Source organism: Chlorocebus sabaeus, chromosome 1, assembly GCF_047675955.1.
Source record: "Chlorocebus sabaeus isolate Y175 chromosome 1, mChlSab1.0.hap1, whole genome shotgun sequence".
NCBI classification, from domain to species: Eukaryota; Metazoa; Chordata; class Mammalia; order Primates; family Cercopithecidae; genus Chlorocebus; species Chlorocebus sabaeus.
Window position 1 is genome coordinate 113,138,331 of NC_132904.1, and position 21,429 is coordinate 113,159,759.

The 21,429-nt window shown below is 39.0% G+C and overlaps 1 protein-coding gene across 6 annotated transcripts in view; it reads right to left on the reverse strand.

Annotated features, from left to right (window-relative positions):
* SIK3 (SIK family kinase 3) overlaps positions 1–21,429 on the reverse strand; it is a 266,463-nt gene that overhangs the window by 64,778 nt on the left and 180,256 nt on the right. For all 6 annotated transcript variants that reach the window (XM_073021303.1, XM_008020984.3, XM_008020983.3 and 3 more), the window contains one exon: positions 20,363–20,524. In XM_073021303.1, the coding sequence (XP_072877404.1) occupies positions 20,363–20,524 (162 nt within the window). The remainder of the gene's footprint in view (positions 1–20,362; positions 20,525–21,429) is intronic.

Sequence of the window (21,429 nt, forward strand, 5' to 3'; positions counted from 1 at the left end):
ACAGAAACAATTGGCTATTCATATGGAAAACAATTACATAGGCTGTCTACCTCACACTCTATCCCAAATTAATTCCAGGTGGATTATAGCCCTAATGTGAAAGGTAAAACTATGAAGTTTTTATTAAAACAAAAAAAGGAGAGATCTTTATGGCCTCAGGGGATGGAAGAATTTCTCAAACAAGAAACAAAAAGTGCTAATCATAAAGGGAAAAGTGTTAAACTTGGTTACATTAAAATTATGCCAAAATTTATACACACGTTAAAGAGAATGAAGTGAGAAACCACAAAGTGAGGGAGGATATTTGTAACATATAAAATAAAGGACTCGGCTGGGCGTGGTGGCTTACTCCTGTAATCCCAGCATTTTGGGAGGCCAAGACAGAAGGACTGCTTGAGCTCAGTAGTTTAAGACCAGCCTGGGCAAATATACGGAGACCTCATATCTACAAAAACTAAACATAAATTAGCCAGGCATGGTGGTGTATGCCTGGGGTCCCAGCTACTCGGGAGGCTGAGGCAAGAGGATTGCTTGAGTCTGGGAAGTCGAGACTGCTGTGAGCTGTGGTCATGCCACTGCACTGCAGCCTGGGTGACACAGTGAGACCCTATCTCAAAAACCAACCAACCAACCAATCAATCATTTAAAAAAACACAAAAAAAACAAAGGACTTGTATCCAGACTACCAAAAAGAAGCAAACTCCTATAAATCAACAAGACCAATAGAAAATCCAGTAGAAAAATGAGCAAAAGACTATTGACAATTGACAAAAAACGGCCAAGAGACACAAAGAAGCTCAATCTCATTATTAAAGAGAAACAATAAAAAATTAAAACCACAACAAGATAATCATTACACAGTTGCCAGACGGGCAAAAATTTAAAAGTAGATAATAATAAGCACTGGAGAGGACATGGAGCAAGTGGAACTGTCACACCTCCTGGAAACAGTTCAGCATTACCAAATAAAAACTAAAAACACAAACCACAGGATCCAGCAATTTCACTTCTCAGTTTATACTCTTAAATGTTTAAGAATACACATTAATGTTTAAGAGTATACCAGGATAAATGTTTAGGAATGTTCGTTGCAGCTGTTAGTAAGTGCCCCAAACTGAAAGCAATAGGGGCTTTTGCTTTTAAAATAGCTATTAATAGGTACAATGGAAAAATAACTTGTGGTATATTCATATCATGGAATACTATGTAGAAATAAAAATGAATAAATCATAGCTATACAAACAACATGGATAAATCTCACAGACTGTTGGATGAAACAGACAAAAAATAATCAATACGATTCTATTCATGTATCATTCAAAACAAGCAAAACTATATTGTTTAAGGATGGACCCACTACACATTATTCAATATAAATAGCATCACTTGGAGCAAAACTCTTGAGTAATGCATTACATCAGTGGCAAAACTATTAAAAGAAAAATAAAATCTATAAGGTAGAGCACATAAGTGATTAACACAAAAGTAAAAAAAAAATTTTTTTTCTCTTGGGGGAAGGATATGGTTGTGATGAGGAATACAGTCTGGGCTGATGAAATTTTCTAGTTTTTTGACCTGAGTGCCAATTACTACACAGGTGTTTGCTTCTAGTGATTCCCTAAAGTGTATACAGATGCTTAAAGAAAATTTGTGTATATACATAATATTTCATAATAAATTAAAGAGAAAAGAGAAAAGAATAGCTCCCTTTCCTCCTCCACTGCTATTTCTTGCCACTTGGAACCACTGCTCTGGGATCTAAGCTCCACAATCATTAGGGCTTTTGAGGGCAGAGATTTTCTCACCACTGATTTCCTAGGGCCTAGCACAGTGCTGAGAGGAAGAGAAAGCACTCAATAAATATCTTGCAAACAACTTACTGATTAACCAAGAACAGAGAGGGTGGGAGAAAGGGAAGAAAAGAGAGATACAGTTTGAAATAGGAAATGAATGTATCAGAACTCAGAGTGTAGGAACTGGGAACTACTTGGTAAGACAGAGATCTCAACTGAAGTTTTTGTTGAAAATAGCGATCTTCATATATGAAGAAAAACTGTAATCTAGGAAGAATATATACAATGATGACATTTCTAGTTATCATTAAATATAATTTTAAAGGAGGAGTAAATATTTTAGTGATAGGTATAATCAGTAATGCTAAAATGGCAATTAGGTATGAGTAATATGCTTATTAGTCACATGATTGAAAATATTAGTATTACTCCCACACTAATAACTATTTCTCAGTAACACATATTAGTAAGAGACAAAGCTAGTATACACTACATATAGTTAATTTAAAAATTCATTTTTGTCTATAATATCACTTGCTTCCTTAGTTCAAACAAGAGCTGTTAACAAAGAACACTAAAAAAATTTGGTTTTCCTTCTTTTCCTTCAATATGTCCAACCTAAGGAAATTAGCAAAGGAAAAATCACAGCCAGAAAACAAGAAAAAAAAAACCTAGATAATATTTTTAAAAACCTGTATAACTGAAAGTTGACATAGTTTTAGTAATCTTTCAGATAATCTTAACTCTCCCCTCACTTTTCTTAAGAACCTATTTTTTTTTTTTCTGATTATAATCTTTAAGTTATTCAAATCCCAAAGGTAAGTAGCCAGTAAACACACAGTGCCTCATTATCTCTCCAAAACCCCAGGCACTTTGTATTTGGTAACTATCTTCCTTTTTTTTTTTTTTTTTTTTTTTTTTTTTTTGTCTCGCTCTATCTCCCAGGCTGGAGTTTAGTGGCGCGATCTTGGCTCACTGCAAGCTCCGCCTCCCTAGTAGCCGGGACTATAGGCACCCGCTACCACGCTAATTTTTCGCATTTTTAGTAAAGACGGGGTTTCACCGTGTTAGCCAGGATGGTCTTGATCTCCTGACCTCGTGATCCGCCCGCCTCGGCCTCCCAAAGTGCTGGGATTACAGGCGTGAGCCACCGCGCCCGGCAGTAACTATCTTCTTTCACCATTCCAGAGCTAAATATCGCTCTAAGGAACACTGAAGTGCTGTACTGCTCCAGCTCAAGGCAGCCTGGGAAAGAGAAAGGGACAATGCCTGGGATCATTCCCGCTGGCTGGATTCCAGAGGACACAAAGTAAACTAGACTACCATAAGCTGAAGTTTAGTTCACATGGCTCAAGATGAAGAGTGCTAGCAGGCCAAACACTGGGGAAATATAAAGGAAAAAAAAAAAACCCAGAAGAATGACAACTTCAATAAAAGTGAAAAACAAGAACAAAACAAAACATTAAAAACACAGAAATTTAAGGCAAAGAAACGATTCCGTGTACGTTCAAAAGGTTAAGTAAATACACTTTATAGTTTTAGAATATAGTAATAAATGCCAAAGAAAAAGTGAGGATCATGCTAATACCAAGAATTGGTGAGATCATAAAACAGTATGGGGCCCAGTGCAGTGACGCACACCTATAGTTCCAACTACTTGGGAAGCTGAGGTCAGAGGATCCCTGGAGCCCAGGAGTTCAAGGTGCAGGGAACCATGATCACACCACTGCACACCAGCCTGGGTGACAGAGCGAGACCCTGTCTTTTAAAACAAAACAAAACAAAAACAATATGGGGTAGATCAGGTAAATTATGGTACAGCTACTTGGTGTGCACTCATTAAAAATGATTAGGCCAGGTGTGGTGACTCATGCCTGTAATCCCAGCACTTTGGGAGGCCGAGGCAGGTGGATCACCTGAGGTCAGGAGTTAGAGACCAGCCTGGTCAACATGGTGAAACACCATCTCTACTAAAACTACAAAATTAGCTGGGTGTGGTGGCACATGCCTGTAGTCCCAGCTATTTGGGAGGCTGAGACAGGAGAATTGCTTGAACCCGGGAGGTGGAGGCTGCAGTGACCCGAGATGGTGGCACTGCACTCCAGTCTGGGCAAGACAGAGCAAGACTCTGTCTCAAAAAAAAAAAAGATGACTATATGGAGCAACATGGGAAATATAAACTTGTATATACACTGATTATAAGTATGAAAAACATGCATAGTAAAAAGACAAAAGGAAATGCCTTCAAAATGTTAACAGTGGTTTCAGAGGTGGGATTGCAGCTTGAATATGTAAAAAGGTTTTGTTGTTGTTTAAATTTTCTGTAGTATGCTTACCTTATTCTATAACTAAAATTTTTATTTTAAGTATAAAGACTTTAAGACATCATCTTGAACAGTAAGAACAAAAACACTGAACAGTTAGTTTTACATAATTCTCAGGTACTGATGTCGATAAAATACTTGATATCCCTTACTGCTTATTAACTGGCAATGGGAAAGATGTATGACCTACAGATTCGACATTCAAATGGTGAATATTCTAAAGAGTTACGGAAGAACAGGGAGAAACAGCAAAAGCCGGTTAAGATGGATACGCGCAGCTACACAACAGAAGCCACATGAGTGGAGCGAAGTTGGTCTCTTCATGTGGCCATGGTCATTTATTTCTCCACTCACAAGTGTCTCTCAATATAATTTGTTAAGTTGCTTTCCAACCCCCAGCACCTGGTTGGTTAGCATTTGTCCGCAGGCTGAAATGGCAACTTAAATCCCTTTCTCTTAATACAGAGCAGGAGACTTTAACTCAAACCATATGACTGTCTTCTAGGATGGCTTAAATACCAGAGCTTACTATTACTTTTGAGACTTGGACTCCTTTGTTGAAGGTGAGATCAGGAGCCTGGGGATATATAAGGTAGCGATAACTGATATCCCTAAAAATAAGTATATCATCAACTGGATATGTGTATGTGGTAAGGGAAAAGAGCAAAACGGGTGGCATTAATTTATAAATCAGGGCAACTGCAACAGGAAATTTTCTTATTTGGTCTACCTCTTTAGAGCAATGAACTTGACTTCTTCTTTGGTTAACCAAAGAACAATCCAAAGCAGATGTAAACAGATTAAGCACAACTTCCCAGCCAGTACTAGTGTTCTCAGTGTCTCCTAAGGCAATACAGTATAGCTTTGAGTGACAGCCAACCCTGCCTTCCAAGGGTAACTTGTGCTTCACTTCCCTGCCGTATAAGTAAACAGCTTGGAAGCGGGGAGCAGAGGGAAAAAGTGAAGTGGGAAGATATTTACTTATCCTAAATGAACAACCTCACCAAAAATCACTGTGACAAGATCCTTCATGTTTTCAAAGCTAAAAGCTTCATAGGATTCACAATCCCTATACTGCATTTGCAATTAGAGACAAAGATGAAGACAGAAATAACTAGATCCTTGATTAATTTCCAATTATTAGAAATCTCTAATAATTATAAATGCTGTTGCTAGAAATGACTCAAAGAACCAAAGATCGAGACTGGTGTAGAACAGCATATAAATAGGATTTAGAATGTTCTGTTGACTATTAAAATGGAACATGACGTTAATAAGGAACTAAATCTGCTTTTCCTATATAATGTCACTGGCCAAACCATGTGACCTAAAGGATTCATTTGAAATTGAACAAAACAAGAGTCAAGTGTGTGAATCTCAGAATTGTGGTAGTGATGAAGGATGGTTTCAAAGTTCTCAGAAGTCACAATATTAGTTCACTCTTAAAAACAGATCTTGGGAAGTCCTCAGTATTTAGTAATCACTTCAACCCCTGGCTGAACTTCCTCACTAGGAGCTAATAGAGAAGTAATGCCAAAAACTCCCGACTCACAGCCTTAGCATATACACACAAGAGAAAAATCCTTCAAGGAAAAAAAAAATCAAGTAATCATCTTATTTGGGGGGAGATTTGGACCAGCATTAGACTGGCATTTCCAGTGAGTGACTTATGTTTTTTTTTTTTTTTTTTTTTTTTGAGACGTAGTCTCGCTCTTTCACCCAGGCTGGAGCGCACTGACTCAATCTTGGCTCACTGCAAGCTCCGCCTGCCGGGTTCACGCCATTCTCCTGCCTCAGCCTCCTAAGTAGCTGGGACTACAGGCGCACACCACCACGCCTGGCTAATTTTTTGTATTTTTAGTAGAGATGGGGTTTCACCGTGTTAGCCAGGATGGTCTCGATCTCCTGACCTTGTGATCCGCCCACCTTGGCTTCCCAAAGTGCTGGGATTACAGACGTGAGCCACCGTGCCCGGCCAGACTTATGTATTTTTATCCCAAAACACCTTAGCAGGTAGGATAGCTGAACTTAGCTATTTTAAATGAGGTAATAAACCAATCTTCTCCATTCTATTTATTCTAGATAGCAACATCCAACCCTTCTCATATAAACCTCCAAACACCTCCTCAATATAGAATCTTTGCATCAAACTCAGTACTGACTAGATGTATAAAGGAAAGGATTATGAGTCACTTTCTACAGCACATGCAAATAGTACTCATCGGAATTCTTAAAAACATTAACGAGTATATCATAGTCATGACTTTAAAGAATATCAATAAGAACAATAAAAGCCTAATCATTTAATCAGGTAAGTTTCTAATAATGACAGGTGAGCATGGTATATAAAATTTTAGTGTGCCTTTTACAGAACATGATGAATCAGTGTCCCCTTAAATTCTCTTGAATCACTTGAACCCAGGAGGCAGAGCTTGCAGTGGGCAGAGATCAGGCCACTGCACTCCAGCCTGGGTGACACAGTGAGACTCTGTCTCAAACAAACAAACAAACAAACAAAAAAAACAAAAAACAAAAACCATTTTCCAAATTAAAAACTAAGACATATGGTCTGATAAGCAGAAGCCTACTTTTAGAGAAAAGAAGATAGGATTGTCACTTAAGAAGCTCTAAGGTGTTACCTAGAAATTAAGAGTAGGTAACAAAATACTATCTTAGATCAAAGCTAACAAAAAAACAAAAACAAAAACAAAACCTCAAATGAAAGCTGACATCTGAAAAGTAACGCAGCTGAAAGGTAATGTAAAAATATGATAATGGGAATAAAGTACTCTCTTCCTTTTTTTTTGTTTTTTTGAGATGGAGTCTCACTCTGTCACCCAGGCTGGAGTGCAGTGCCACCATCTCGGGTCACTGCAGCCTCCACCTCCTGGGTTCAAGCAATTCTCCTGTTTCAGCCTCTCAAGTAGCTGGGACTATAGGCATGTGTGATCACACCCGGCTGATTTTTGTATTTTTAGTAGAGACAAGATTTCACCATATTGGTCAGGCTGGTCTCAAACTCCTGACCTCAGGTGATCTGCCCACCTGGGCCTCCCAAAGTGCTGGGATTACAAGCATCAGCCACCATGCCCTGGCCTCCCTCCTCAATTTTTTGATGGACCACAAATGTATTCTCAGTACAAGGTGAACAAGACAGATATGGTCCCTGCCCTCATGTAGCAGATTAGTCCACTGGGGGAGATACACATGAAACCAGCACACATGTAACTATATAATTATAACCAATGGATGAGTTTTAAGGAAAAGTTCCAGAGAGGCAATTGGTATATTCTAGAGAAATGGGGCTTTCCTGAAGAAGATTCTATCAACAGTTCAGAGACTCTCTCAATCTGATCAAGAAAACCATGCTACACTTGTATTAGAATGTAAAGAAATCAGTATAGTTACCTTTTATTTTCCAACTTTTCTGACTGACAAACTCCTTTCAAAGGAATGTATTATCTTAAAAACCTCCCAGGAAAGAAATTTTAAAAATAATGCTGTCATTTTTGTATGATTTATGATACAGAAGTGACTTTAGCTAAAAGACATTTTATTTTACATCAGTACATTAAAAATTAATTTGAAAGTTCACTATGAATTTTAAGACAAATTCATATTATCCCATCATACAAGTGATTTTATTTTAATTATGCAAGAAAAAGTATTTATTTAAAATTGATATATCATGTTTAGTAGGAAGCCATATATATGTGTGTGTGTATTTTTTTTTTTTTTTTGATGGGACGGGGGGTGTGGGCGGTGGGATAGAGACGGGGTCTTATTATGTTGCCCAGGCTGGTCTCAAGGGATCTTCCAGCCTTGGCATCCCAAAGTGCTGGGATTACAAGCATGACCCACTGTATCTGGCTCTGGAAGTCACAAATATACTGAGATTATAATACACAAAATAGATGAATACTTTTCATGACCTAGGATTTGGAAGACTTACATGTTTGAACCTAAAAACCAGACTTGATTGTATGAATTATTTTCGTGCTTTGTTTTTAAATAATGAAACGGATTAACAAATATTGGGTTATTACTTATTAGCACTTATTTGTAAATAATACACTATGAATGTAGATAGCCTTTATTCCCAATAAATCAAACTGGATATAACATATATAGAGAGATATAGATACGGATATGTGTGTAAAAAATGTGTATACATGTGGTATATACATATTTTGTGTGTATGTATGTAATGTAACATTTTAAAACTTTGTTTTTTCAGGCCCTAGAAATACCATTTGATGTGCTGTATAAGAATTATGGCCAAATGAAGACAATTCATGAATTTGGTGAAGGTTGTCTTGAGGCATTATAGAATTATCATTTTTATCCTCATCAGTTTGAATTTCAACATTAGTGTTCTTTATGCTTTATATAATCTAGTGATCCATAACAGATGTAAACTTAATAAAATACAATGAAAAACTGCACCCTGGTCAAAGCTATTATGATAACCAACTACTTGAACAATAAATGGAATGACCAAGTCATAAGCATGCTCATTAGCATCCTGCCAGCAGGTAGACTCAATTTATACTCAGAGGCTCTCAAACTATTCCTTTAAGAAGGGCGGAAAGACCTAAGTAATTATTTCATGCATTAACATCTAAAAAATAGAAGAGTCATTATCACTTTGTATGACATGAATCTCTTGGAATATTGAGAATCTCTGAGGATTCAGAAATCACTGGCTGGGAAAAGATCCTGTATACTACTTGAGGTGGTAAATTAAGGATGGTCTGTGTATAGTCTCCGCAAAGATGAGCCAAAGACCACACAAATCAGGATATTTTAAAAAGATTAGATGAAATACCCATGCCTACCACTAGCAAACTGACTTTCTGATGCTAAGAAAACTGATACAGATATTATATTCCCTCTCTTATGATTTTCAGAGAACTGATAAGGTATATTTCAGAACTCATAAATGACAACCAGATTCTGATAATAATGGGGACTTTTACTAATATTCTGCCACCTTGCAAAGGCTTGCCTAAAAAGTCAGCCTCCTCTTTTTGACATCGCTTTAATTTTAAATTTCTATAATATCACATTGAAAGAATGTTTCAGGTCAGGCACAGTGGCTCATGCCTGTAATCCTAGCACTTTGGGAGGCTGAGGCAGGAAGATCGCTTGAGCTTAGGAGTTCAAGACCAAACTGGGCGACAGAGCGAGACCTCATCTATATACAAAAAGTAAACATTTTTATTTATTTATTTATTTAATTTATTTATTTATTTTGAGAGACAGGGTCTCGCTCTGTCACCTAGGCTAGAGAGCAGTGGTACAAATCAAAGCTTACTGCAGCTTCAACCTCTGGGGCTCAAGCAACCCTTTGATCTCAGCCTCCTGAGTAGATGGGACTACAGGTGCGTGCTACCACGCCTGGCTTCCAACACACTTTACACAATAAGGCCTCCCTCAGAATCAGAGTGAAGGAGCACTCTGAGTGATCTGTTAGTCCCTTCCCAACATCAACTTGCATTTGAAGAGCTTACGATCCTCATGAGGAAACATGATCTTGGGCAGACTTACATAAAAGTTCTTCCTATAAGAACTCTAAGTTTCTATAACTTTTCTATAGTTCTACAGTTCTTCTATAGCAGATATAGTTTCTATATCCACTAATAAAAGTAAAACACTACTCTAAATGGATAGAATATCAATGTTCTTCTAAAATATCTTAAAAACTACAGGTAAGAGGCTGGGCATAGTCACTCATGCATGTAATCCCAACACTTAGGGAGGTGGGCTAAGAAGATCCCTTGAGCTCAAAAATTCAGGACCAGCCTGAGCAGCAAAACAAAATCCCATCTCTACAAAAAATTTAAAAATTAGCCAGGCATGGTAGCAAACACCTGTAGTGTCCCAGCTACTTGGGATGCTGAGGTGGGAGAAACCCCTGAGCCCATGAGTTCAAGGTTACAGTGAGCTATGATTGCACCATTGCACTCCAGTCTGAGCGACAGGGAGGGAGAGAGGGATCGAAGGGAGGAAGAGAGGGAAGGAGGGAGGGAAGGAAGAGAAAGAGAGAGAGAGAAAAGAGGGAAAGACAGAGAGAGAGGAAGAAAAGAAAAAAAAAAGAAAGGGGGGGAGAGGAGAGGAGAAGAGAAGAGAGGAGAGGAGGGAAGGAAGGAAGGAAGGGAGAAAAGAGAGAAAGAAAGGAAAGAAAAGGAAAGGAAGGAAGGAAGAGAAAAAGAAAGAGAAAGAAAACAAAGAAGAGAAGGAGAAGAAGGAGAGAGGGAGGGAGGGGGAAGGAAGAAGGAAGGAGAGAAAGAAAAAAAGAAAGAAAGAAAGGGAGAGGGAGGGGAGGGAGGGAGGAAGGAAGGAAGGAGAGGAAGGGAAGGAAGGAGAGAGAAAAGCAAGAGAAAGAAAAAGAAGAAAGAAAAAGAAAGAAAGAAAGAAAGAAAGAAAGAAAGAAAGAAAGAAAGAAAGAAAGAAAGAAAGAAAGAAAGAAAGAAAGAAAGAAAGAAAGAAAAGAGAAGAGAAGAGAAGAGAAGAGAAGAGAAGAGAAAAGAAAAAAAGAAAGAAAACAGAGAAGAGAAGGAGGAGAAAGAGGGAGGGAGGGAGGGACGGAAGGAAGGAAGGAAGGACGGATGGACAAGGAGAAAGGAAAGGAAACAAACTATAGGTTAAGTGTACACCTAATTTCCTTAAACCATACCTTGCTTGCTAGAGATTTTTCAAAGCTGTCATTTTCTGCAGCTTCAATAAAATGCCGATAAACTTATTTTTCTGTGTTCTAGATATTATACAGATTAAGATGAAACTTTGGCTTTTAATCATCACTGCTCATGTTTTATTTATATTTTCAGTTTCATTTTAATGGGCAAGTTACAATAATTGTGTATATTTACAGGGTACATCGTACACGTTATGATATATGTATACACTGTGGAATATCACTTCACATACTTATGGATCCACATTTTATTCAATGCTATGCCCAACACAGTCTCAGAGACAAAGAGCAGTCTGAAATTTCTAGATGCTTTGGTAGGTCAGAAGCACATGCCATCCACCCTCTTACACTCCGCTCAACTCCCTCTCCCTGTAGAGGGAGGAGGCAAGCTTTCGGGCTCAGGCTTCTCCCACACTTTTTTTTCCACCCCCCACCCCCTACAAGGCCTCAAACCAAAAGCTTCCATTTCTTTTCTGCCCTTTGCTTCTCTCCCCTTTTCTATTCTCAACTTCTCAATCCCCCTTTTTCTAATTATCCCCAAAATAAGTGACATGCAATTAATAGATAATGGCATGAAAATCCTTGAGGCTGAGGAAAAGTAATAGAGAAGTCACTTCACACAAGCTAGAAGTGTGAGTAAGAGGAGTCTATGGTTAAGCATCAAATTCTTGATTCTCAGCTTATCAGGCTGGCCTCTGTTTACACAGCCTCAGGTGTCACACTTCGGTGTTTCAAGAGTTACATGAAACCATAGGCTACATAGAGTGCACCCTCCCGTAACATCAATGTTTTTTCTGTGTTAAACTAAGTTAATAATCTTAATATTTAAAAATATAGATATGACATTAAGTAGAATATAAATTTGTAAAGTTCTAGTCTCAGGAATAGGATTCAAGAGAGATAATATTTAAAATTTCATTTTCCCAAGGGTCAACATGAAGGAAGGTTATTTAGCAGCTTCTTGGTAATGGTCATATGCCACTTCAGGGCGAGAACACAGGTATAGCTGTTAAAATTCCTAGACTCTATTATGACCCGAATTCAGGACAAACACAATATAGTCTCAATTTATTGGACGTGTCAACCTGTGAGGTGCAATGAATGACAGCCTAAAAAAAGGGCATCAGAATCATGAAATAAAATTTAGATTGACATAATGAATACTGCAAAACTACTTCCTGTGACCAGTCAGAGACACTGTCAATCATCACACTGTGGAAGGGTACTCAAAAATCCAAGGTTTCCAACCTTTCTTTTCTATATGATGGTACCTCAGTATAGTCATACTAAGGGTAAAAGGTCAATTGAGTTAGGAAATGTTTTAATTTCTCCCTAAAAAAAATAAAATGGTCTAGCTCTCACTGCATTAAGGTCAAAATTTTCCATAGTACCTTAAATCCATGCTCTGAAAATTCTTTCCAGAATATTAGCCTTTCTATAGTTGCATTTCTGATCTTTGCTGTCTACTGATTGCCAACTAAAACAATAACACGGGAGTGGAAACTATCTCATGGAGACCATTCTGGGAGTCGACATTTAAAGACAAAAGTTTCCAACTTCCTTAGGTTTAAAAAAAAAGTTTCCACAATTTTCAAAACATTCTCATAATGTCTGAGTATTTGAAAGAAATTTTCTTCAGGGAGTAAGCCAGCTACATTTCAGGTTTTTCTTAGGCAATCTTTTTTTTTTTTTTTTTTTTTTTTTTGAGACAGAGTTTCACTCTTGTTGCCCAGGCTGGAGTGCAATGGCACGATCTTGGCTCACTGCAACCTCCGCCTCCTGGGTTCAAGGGATTCTCCTGCCTCAGCCTCCCAAGTAGCTGGGATTACAGGCATGCGCCATCATGCCGGGCTAATTCTGTATTACTAGAGACAGGGTTTCTCCATGTTGGTCAGGCTGGTCTCAAACTCCCGACCTCAGGTGATTCGCCCACCTTGGCCTCCCAATGTGCTGGGATTACAGGCATCAGCTACTGTGCCCGGCCTAGGCAATCTATTTTAAATATAGCCACCTTGCTACTTAAATCTTTGGGGACAAGGACATTAAAATTACTTTCAAATAGCAATACAGCAACCATTTTAAAAACACCATTTTTTTGATAGTTTAATATAATCCATAAGAAAGAAAATTTCATTTTTTTCTAAACATCTTTCAAAATTCCCTCTTCCTGGCCAAGATATAAGATTGGTTATCTGGTCCTAGAAATTCTTGCTTGCTTTCTCTCTTGAATTTGTTGCCATTTTCTTCCTTTGCATGTCTACTGCCACCATCACCCTCATGCGGGATTTTACCATTCACAGCCTTTAACTGGCCTTCGGATTGCCAGGAGGCCCTTCCCTTCCCTCAGCTTCCAGCTTTTTGCCTTCTCCATACTGAATTGGATTAATAAGTCTTACATTCAAATGATCTCAATCTAGTATAAACATTTACCTCTCCTGCCTTCTCGGGGAGACTCCCCTCCTTTAACCTTCCCTTTCACTGAGCTGCTCATCTTTTTTTTTTTTTTTTTCTTCAAATAGACCTTGTGCATTCTACTGCTGCCCATGCTGCTCCAGCTCAGCGCCCACTGGAACCTAAATGAAATCCCACATCCTAACCACATGCAACCGGCCTTTGCCATCTCTCTCACCCCAACTTCTTCCACTTCCCATTTTATCTATTATCTCCAGCCATGCTGATCTTTCTTCTACCCCTTTCTTCTATGTTGAATTCATCTCTCTCAGGCCTTCGCAGTGTTCTTCTTTCTGCATGGAACATTTTGAAGATCCTGGCTAAAAGCAGTACCTCTCACACAAATCATTCTGCCATGTTACTCGAGTTTATGTTTGTCACAGCCCTACGAGAGCTTATTTGTATTTACGGTCTATTTCTCTCCATTAGAATATTAGTTCCAAGGGGTTATCTTACTGGCTGCTGTACCCCGTGCCTAGATCAGTGTCTGCAACTGACAGGTGCCTTATTAACACCTGATGGAATTCTCTCCTTCACACCTGATCACCCAATCACATGACACTGGATGCACCTCAAATGCCACGTCCTTAATACAGTATTCACGTCCTCATCAGTACTGCCTGAACTTCAGTTCGACAAAGCTGGGGGGCACCTGCTACAGAACGGGCAGGTATGAGCCAGTAGGAGTGTGACAATAAACAGGACATGGTTACAGTCCCTGTGGAACTGACAATCTGGTGGAATCTTACAAACTAAAGTAGTTCTGTCATCCTCTGAACTCCTATGCTAATTAGACTGTACAATTAATGTGATAATGAGTCATGACGTGCCTTGTAACATCTCTTCTATTGTATCCAACTATAATTTGGTAGCTGTTAAGGGTACTGTCATCCAGCGATGCTGGCTCCATGCTGACAGAGCTGCGTTGTGCCTCCCCGTCCTTCCACTGCTCCTCTGTGGATCCTTACACATCTCAGGCCAGAAAAGTTAAAAGTCAGAGGCCAAGAATCCTATTCGTTTCCCAGCATGGGGATTCTCTATACCTTGCCTGGGTGCTCTTTACAAGAAATTCAGAGGTTTTGGAGAGTTAAATGTGCCAGAAGATGAAGAGATTTTAATAAGCTATATTTGCATGCCAAATAATAAAATTGGGTGATATATGTAAAAATGCTATGTGAAGTACATTATAGATATGCAAAGCATAATTTTGGTGTTACTAGCTTTTCAAAGATCTAAATGTTTGCTGCCCAAATAGCCTCAGTTCTTTAGGGCTGGAGTCATGTTTCACACTTCTTTTTTCTCTTGTGTGCCATTATGTAAGGAGGCTTCGTTAACAGATAAGATTCTAGATTACCTCCACAAATTATTAGTTCTAGACTTGGTGACTGCCTTTACAAATAAAATTCTTTTTTTTTTTTTTTTTCTTTTTTCTTCTTAATAAAAAGGAGATGGAATCTCACTATGTTGCCCCAGGTCTCAAAATCCTGGCCTCAAGTGATCTTCCCACTTCGGATTCCCAAAGTGCTGAGATTATGGGCATGAGCCACCTCTCCCTGTCATAAAGTTCTTTATTCTGAAAATGATCAAAGCTGCTTCTGTATTACTAAACACAGAAACATCTTTTTAAAAATTCTACAGAAGACAGGTTTGCTACTGCCATTAAGAACATGGATTTGTTACTAATAATTCTAAAACCAGAAAGAAAACAAAGTTATTCACCTGGGCTTTATTCTCTCAGAAATAGAACTAGAACAAAAATTCATAAATAAGAATTAAGTACAAAAAAATTATAAACAATGGAATAATGGTTCAATCCGTTTTTTTTTTTTTTTTTTTTTTTCAGTAGACAAGGTATCACTATGAGGCTAGACTCAGACTCCTGAGTCCAAGTGAGACTCCTGCCTCAGCCTTGATCTGAACTAGCTGGAACTACAGATGCATGCCACCTTGCTCAGCTGAATCTTATAATATTTATAACTGAAGATATAACTTGTACTATAATTATAACTTATAATATCGATGACTAATATCTACCTATCTAGGGAACATTTATTCTCTTGAAGAGAACTAGTATGGACAGTTGTGACAGCTACCTTTTTACAGTATCAAATATCAAATGTAGGCCAGGCACGTGGCTCATGCCTGTAATCCTAACAATTTGGGAGGCTAAGGAGGGAGGATTGGTTGAGGCCAAGAGTTTGAGACCAGGCTGAGCAACACAGTGACACCCCATCTCTACAAAAAATTTTTAAAATTAGCCAGGCGTGGTGGAACATGCCTGTAGTCCCAGCTACTCAGGAGGCTGAGGCAGGAGGATCACTTGAGCCCAGGAGGTTGAGGCTGCAGTGAGCTATGATTATGCCACTGCATTCCAGCCTGGGCAACAGAAGGTGACCCAGTTTCTTAAAAAAGAGAGGGAAGGGGTGGTCATAGTGGCTCACACCTATAATCCTAGCACTTTGGGAGGCCAAGGCAGGAGAATCGCTTGAGGCCAGGAGTTTGAGACCAGCCTAGGCAACATAGTGAGATCCTGTCTCTACAAAACAAACAAATAAACAGTATCAAATGTAAATCACCACATTAATACAAAAAATAAAAATAAATTAATGTAAACACAAATATCCATAGACCGATTTATTCATCTTCTACACGAAACTGGATGCATGATTACTTTCATTAAAATCACTTAAACAATGACATAAAGAAAACATGAATCTTTTATACTTCCTGAGTTTTATTAGTTCCAAGTTATTTTGCTACTATAACATATATGATTATTTTAAAGATGAACTGCTTAAGACTAACTTCTCCTTCTTTTCTTTTTCTTTTTTTTTTTTGAGATGGAGTCTCGCTCTCTCGCCCAGGTTGGAGTGCAATGGCGCAATCTCGGCTCACTGCAACCTCTGCCTCCTGGGTTCAAGTGATTCTTCCACCTCAGCCTCCAGAGTAGCTGGGATTACAAGCATCCGCCATCATGCCCAGCTAATTTTGTGTACTTTTGTAGGGACGGGTTTTCACCATGTTGGCCAGGCTGGTCTCAAACTCCTGACCTCAGGTGATCTGCCCGCCTTGGCCTCCCAAAATGCTGGGATTACAGGCGTGAGCCACCACGCCCAGCCAAGACTAACTTCTTAAAATAAAACCAAAAAAACCTTTTTCTCTCTCGCATGTTTCTTTCATATATAGTAGTTTCTTCTTACTGAGATTTAAAATACTTTACCAAAAGGGAGGCCATTGAAAAGATCAGGAATCTGAAAGTTACTTTTGGCTTTTAGAATTAAAGTTGATTTCGTTACCTATCTGACCTCATCCTGTCAAAAACATCCAACCTACCTCTCCAAAATTAGTCATGTTCTAGTTGGCTTCAACTAGAAGTATTTCTCCCACTAGTCCATTAAGTTCAAAAAAGAACTGGGAGGTGAGAATGAGAATTCTATTTAATTTATGTGCAAGAAAGGAGGTTCAGGCAATGACTGAGAAACTAAGTAATGATGGCATGTAAGAGAAAGAATGTATGAGCAATGCTAATGTTAGGTATTGTAGCAGGCCGCAAAACTAGAGGTACTCATATATTTTTTTGTTTTGCTCTTAAAACAAATAATAAAAATGTACACTTTGGGTTAATGAACTTAAAAATCTTGCCAAAGTGTATGTGTTAACACGGAGAGAGCCCAAGGCTGGCTGCCAGCACCCCGCAGTCTGTAATTACATATCAGCAGGTAGACACTCTCATTGTGACTCCTTGAATTTAACTATTAACACCAACAACAAAAAAAGCCTTTAAAAATCTCCTTACCCAAATATTTCAGTAGAGTTTCCAATTTCAATTACCAATAATCTCTGTTTTTACTCTGAGTTTCTCAATGTAAAAACTAAAGGATATAGAAATTTCCTTAATGGCCAGGCGTGGTGGCTCAGGCCTATAATCCCAGCACTTTGGGAGGTTGACGCAGGCAGATCCCACGAGGTCAGGAGTTCAAGACCAGCCTGGCCAACATAATAAAACTCGTCTCTACTAAAAATACAAAATATTAGCCGAACTTGGTGGTGCATGCCTGTAATCCCAGCTCCACAGGAGGCTGAGGTAGGAGAATCGCTTGAACCTGGGAGACAGAGGTTGCAGTGAGCGGAGATCGCACCACTGCACTCCAGCCTGGGCAACAGTGCGAGATTCCATCTCAAAAAAAAAAAAAAAAAAAAAAGAAATTTCTTTAACTAAATCAAAATGATCCTGAATTCAAAATCAAGAACCAAGGGACCATTAAGACAATTTTTAACTTTGGGTCAGCGGAGGGAAAATAAAACCAGAGAATATAAAGAGGGCCTTCTTTTTGTTTTGTTTTGTTTTCTACTGAAACTTACTATTTGCCATTAAGAACTGCAAACTATACTACTAAGAATGAACAACATTCCCTTCATTAAGACTTTTTCAAAACACACAAGACAAAACTCCCCTTTGGTCAAGGTGTTCCACACACTCCCACTGCAGCAGGCCCCACAGCTCCCAGTACAGTGGCGCACCATGGACTCGGATGCAGAGCCCAAGGAATGGAGATCATCCCATCCTTCCCTCCTTCCCCACCGCAACTACACCTAAGGGAGAAAGGATACGAGGAAATAAACTATGTCTTCAATGCTTGGGGGAGTGGGGGTGTCCTCTGCTACCCAGGTGGGCCGGTCAGTGCAGAGTGGGTGGCACGTATCCACAGGGCCTTCTTTTAACTCACTACCCTAATCTATAATCCAAAGAGCCTTACAATGACATTTGTGGCATGTTGAATAATGGCCCCCCAAATACATCTACATTCCAATCCCCCATACTTGGGAATGTGTTACCATACATGGTAAAAGGGACCTGTATTAACAGGATTAAGGATCTTAAAATGGGGAGATGAGGCCGGACATGGTGGCTCCCAGCACTTTGGGAGGCCAAGGTGGGCGGATCGCTGGAGGCCAGGAGTTCGAGACCAGCATGGCCAACATGGCAAAACTCCGTCTCTACTAAAAATACAAAAGTTACCTGGGCATGGGGTGTGTACCTGTAGTCCCAGATGCTCAGGAGGCTGGGGTTGCAGTGAGCTGAGATCACATCACTGCCCTCCTGCCTGGGTGACAGAATGAGGTTCTGTCTTGAAAACAAAAACAAAAAAAGGTGGGCGTGGGAGAGAGATGGTCCTGGGTTATCTGAGACAGCCCAATACAATGACAAAGGTTCTTGCAAGAGGGAAGCAGGAGGGTTGGAATTAGGAGTAGGAGATGCGACAATGGAAGCCATAGGTTGGAGTGATGGAAGGAAGGGGCTGAGCTGAAGAATGCAGGTGACCTCTAGAAGCTAAAAAAGGCAAGGACCCATTTTTCCTTCAGAGCCTCCAGGAGGAACAGTCCTTGCTGCTGTCTTCACTTTCACCCCGTGAGACCCAGCTTGGACTTCTGACCTCCAGAACTACAGGCCAATGAATCTGTTTTTTCAAGTCACTAAGTTTGTGGTAATTTGTTATAGTAATAATGAGACATTAATCAATCTTTTATTACAGTTTTAAGGGTTGTGAAGTTTATTAGGTATTATTACTATTAATTTAATTGAAGCTCCAACAAATAATAACAAAAGAAGGTTTGAAATTGCCAGGCTTTTCCATGCCACACACCTCTGTGGGAACCACCAATATCTAGAGAACTTTAGAGAAAATAAAACAGACATGAGAGCAAGGAAAACATGATTTTATATAAGATAAAGAAAGTCTTTAATTCCTGTGTTACTCGGTAATAAGCTAGTGCAGGACTCAAAGAACTTATAAACGATGTGAAAGTTCTAAACAAAAGTGTAGCTGTCAGCTTCAGATAAATAAAAAGCTAGGTGATGCTCCAGGATGTAAAAGTGAACGGGCTTCTCTACACAAAAGCAACTCTCAGAAGAATTGTGACCCTGCAAAGGTACCCTTAGGTAACTTTGACCTATGATAAAAATCCAAACTCTCAAATCTCACCTCTACTAAGGAAGAAAATCCTTAGAACTGCTTTATACTTTGCCTTTTCAAGACAATGACATTCTAGCTATATTTCAGTTTTCTACATGAGATGCCCTTCCTTTTATCAGGGAGACAGGGGATACATGATGCTATACCAGAAGGTGTCAGCAAACATAAATGGCTTATTTTCATATTTACAGTTTCTCTATAGATTGCAGTCACTTTCTTTGATCAGTAAATGGTGAGTTTGTATTCATTAGGCAAAATGCTGATAGTTTACTAAAGCATGAACAGATCGAGGCAGTGAAAAGTGCTTTTAAGGCACTGTCAGATAAGCAGACTAGCAAAATTTGAGAAGACAAAAAGCTGGACTGCCTATAAGCCACTCTAAGATCTATTTTTCCTAAATTATCATAAAATTACAGCCTTTAGAATAAGTATGCTCTGTGTCAGCAGTGACATAAATCAACCTTCTTAAGTGAAGGTGAGAGGGTATACAATTTTAGCAGTTTTCCTTTCTACTTTATTACATATTTTATTTCTTATTATTTAAAAAAGAACCTGTTAACCAAAGTAATAGTATTTTAAATATCACCCTTTCCCTTCTTTCTCCCCAGCCTAGTTCCAGCTGATACTAAATTAAAAATAAATAGGCCGGGTGTGGTGGCTCACGCCTGTAATCCCAGCACTTTGGGAGACCAAGGCAGGCGGATCACTAGAGGTCAGGAGTTCGAGAGCAGCCTGGCCAACATGGCGAAACCCTGACTCTACTAAAAATATAAAAATTGGCCAGGTATGGTGATGCTCACCTGTAACCCCAGTTACTTGGGAGGCTGAGGCAGGAGAATCGCTTGAACCCGGGAGATGGAGGCTGTAGTGAGCCAAGACTACACCGTTGCACTCCAGCCTGGGCGACAATGAGACTCAGTCTCAAAAAAAAAGGGGGGGGGGGGGGCGGGGGAGAGTACTTTTAAAGTTTATCAATTTTCAGGCTATTTGCTTTTCATCTTAAATTTTCCTTACTTTCACAATAGTTCTTTCTGAAGAGATGGAAACAGAAAATCCCCTGCTTAAAGAAACCCAAGGAAAAGCTCCTTTGTCCCTATCTGACATCCTCAGTACAGTTCTCACCTGCTATTTTGATATTCAGATTGGCATCCAGAAGTAAATTTTCAGCTTTTAAATCACGATGAACAATGTTCCGACAGTGACAAAAATAGACAGCTGTGACGATCTGTTTGAACTTCCGACGGGCCTCCTTTTCTGCCATTCTACCATGGGCCACCAGGTGGTCTGTGTTGAAGAAGAATACAGTCAGTTTTCATTTTGGACCCTTGGGTAATTTCAAAAGGTAGACTTAAAGAGGGCTACAAGGGGCCCTCTCAAGTGAGTGAGTGAAAGAGGCAAAATGAACAACGAGAGAACAACACATTGATAGTCCTGGTTTGCATATATCAAAATTCATTAGTAATACATAGCCAAACTATTTTAAGTATAAATCCTGTTATACAAAAGTATGCATATGAACACACTAGTACTTTCATTAGGAAAAGAGAGTTCTGAGGGTTATACGGTGTTTTTCAAGGGTCAAAGAACTCAGTCCCTTTCTTTTCATATCCCCACTGCAGAAGATTGCACAGACATGAGCAAACACACACATGATGATAAGTATCAGAAATATTTCCTGTGTTAAAGAGGAGGTAAAAAAGCAAGGCTGCAATATTCAATCATTTAAGGAAAGGGTGGACAGAAATTAGTCACTGCCAAGGGGAGAAAACTGCTCAATAGAACACTCTGTTTTGGTTACTATCTTTTTTGCTTTCTCAAAGTTCTTAGATTTGACATAAAAACACACTTACTTGGTAACTGTTCTCTGGAGCGAACAGTGATACACCTACATCTTTATATCTGCATTTATGGGGCTTACCAAATGGTTCTTAAAGAATGTTAATTTTTACAGATAACATCAATTAAAAACCAAGTGAAGTTTCTACCAACTTAAATAAAATCATTTCATTGGCCATGTTGTTAACTAAGGCATATCAAAAGAACTTACATGTGATAAAATCTATAATACTATAAAGCAGGCTATCCTCAATATTCAAAAATGATTTGATGGATTAGCAGGTTCTTTAAGAACTTTCCAATAATAGCAGTAGGTTTATACCAAACCAATGACATACATATCTTTGACTCAG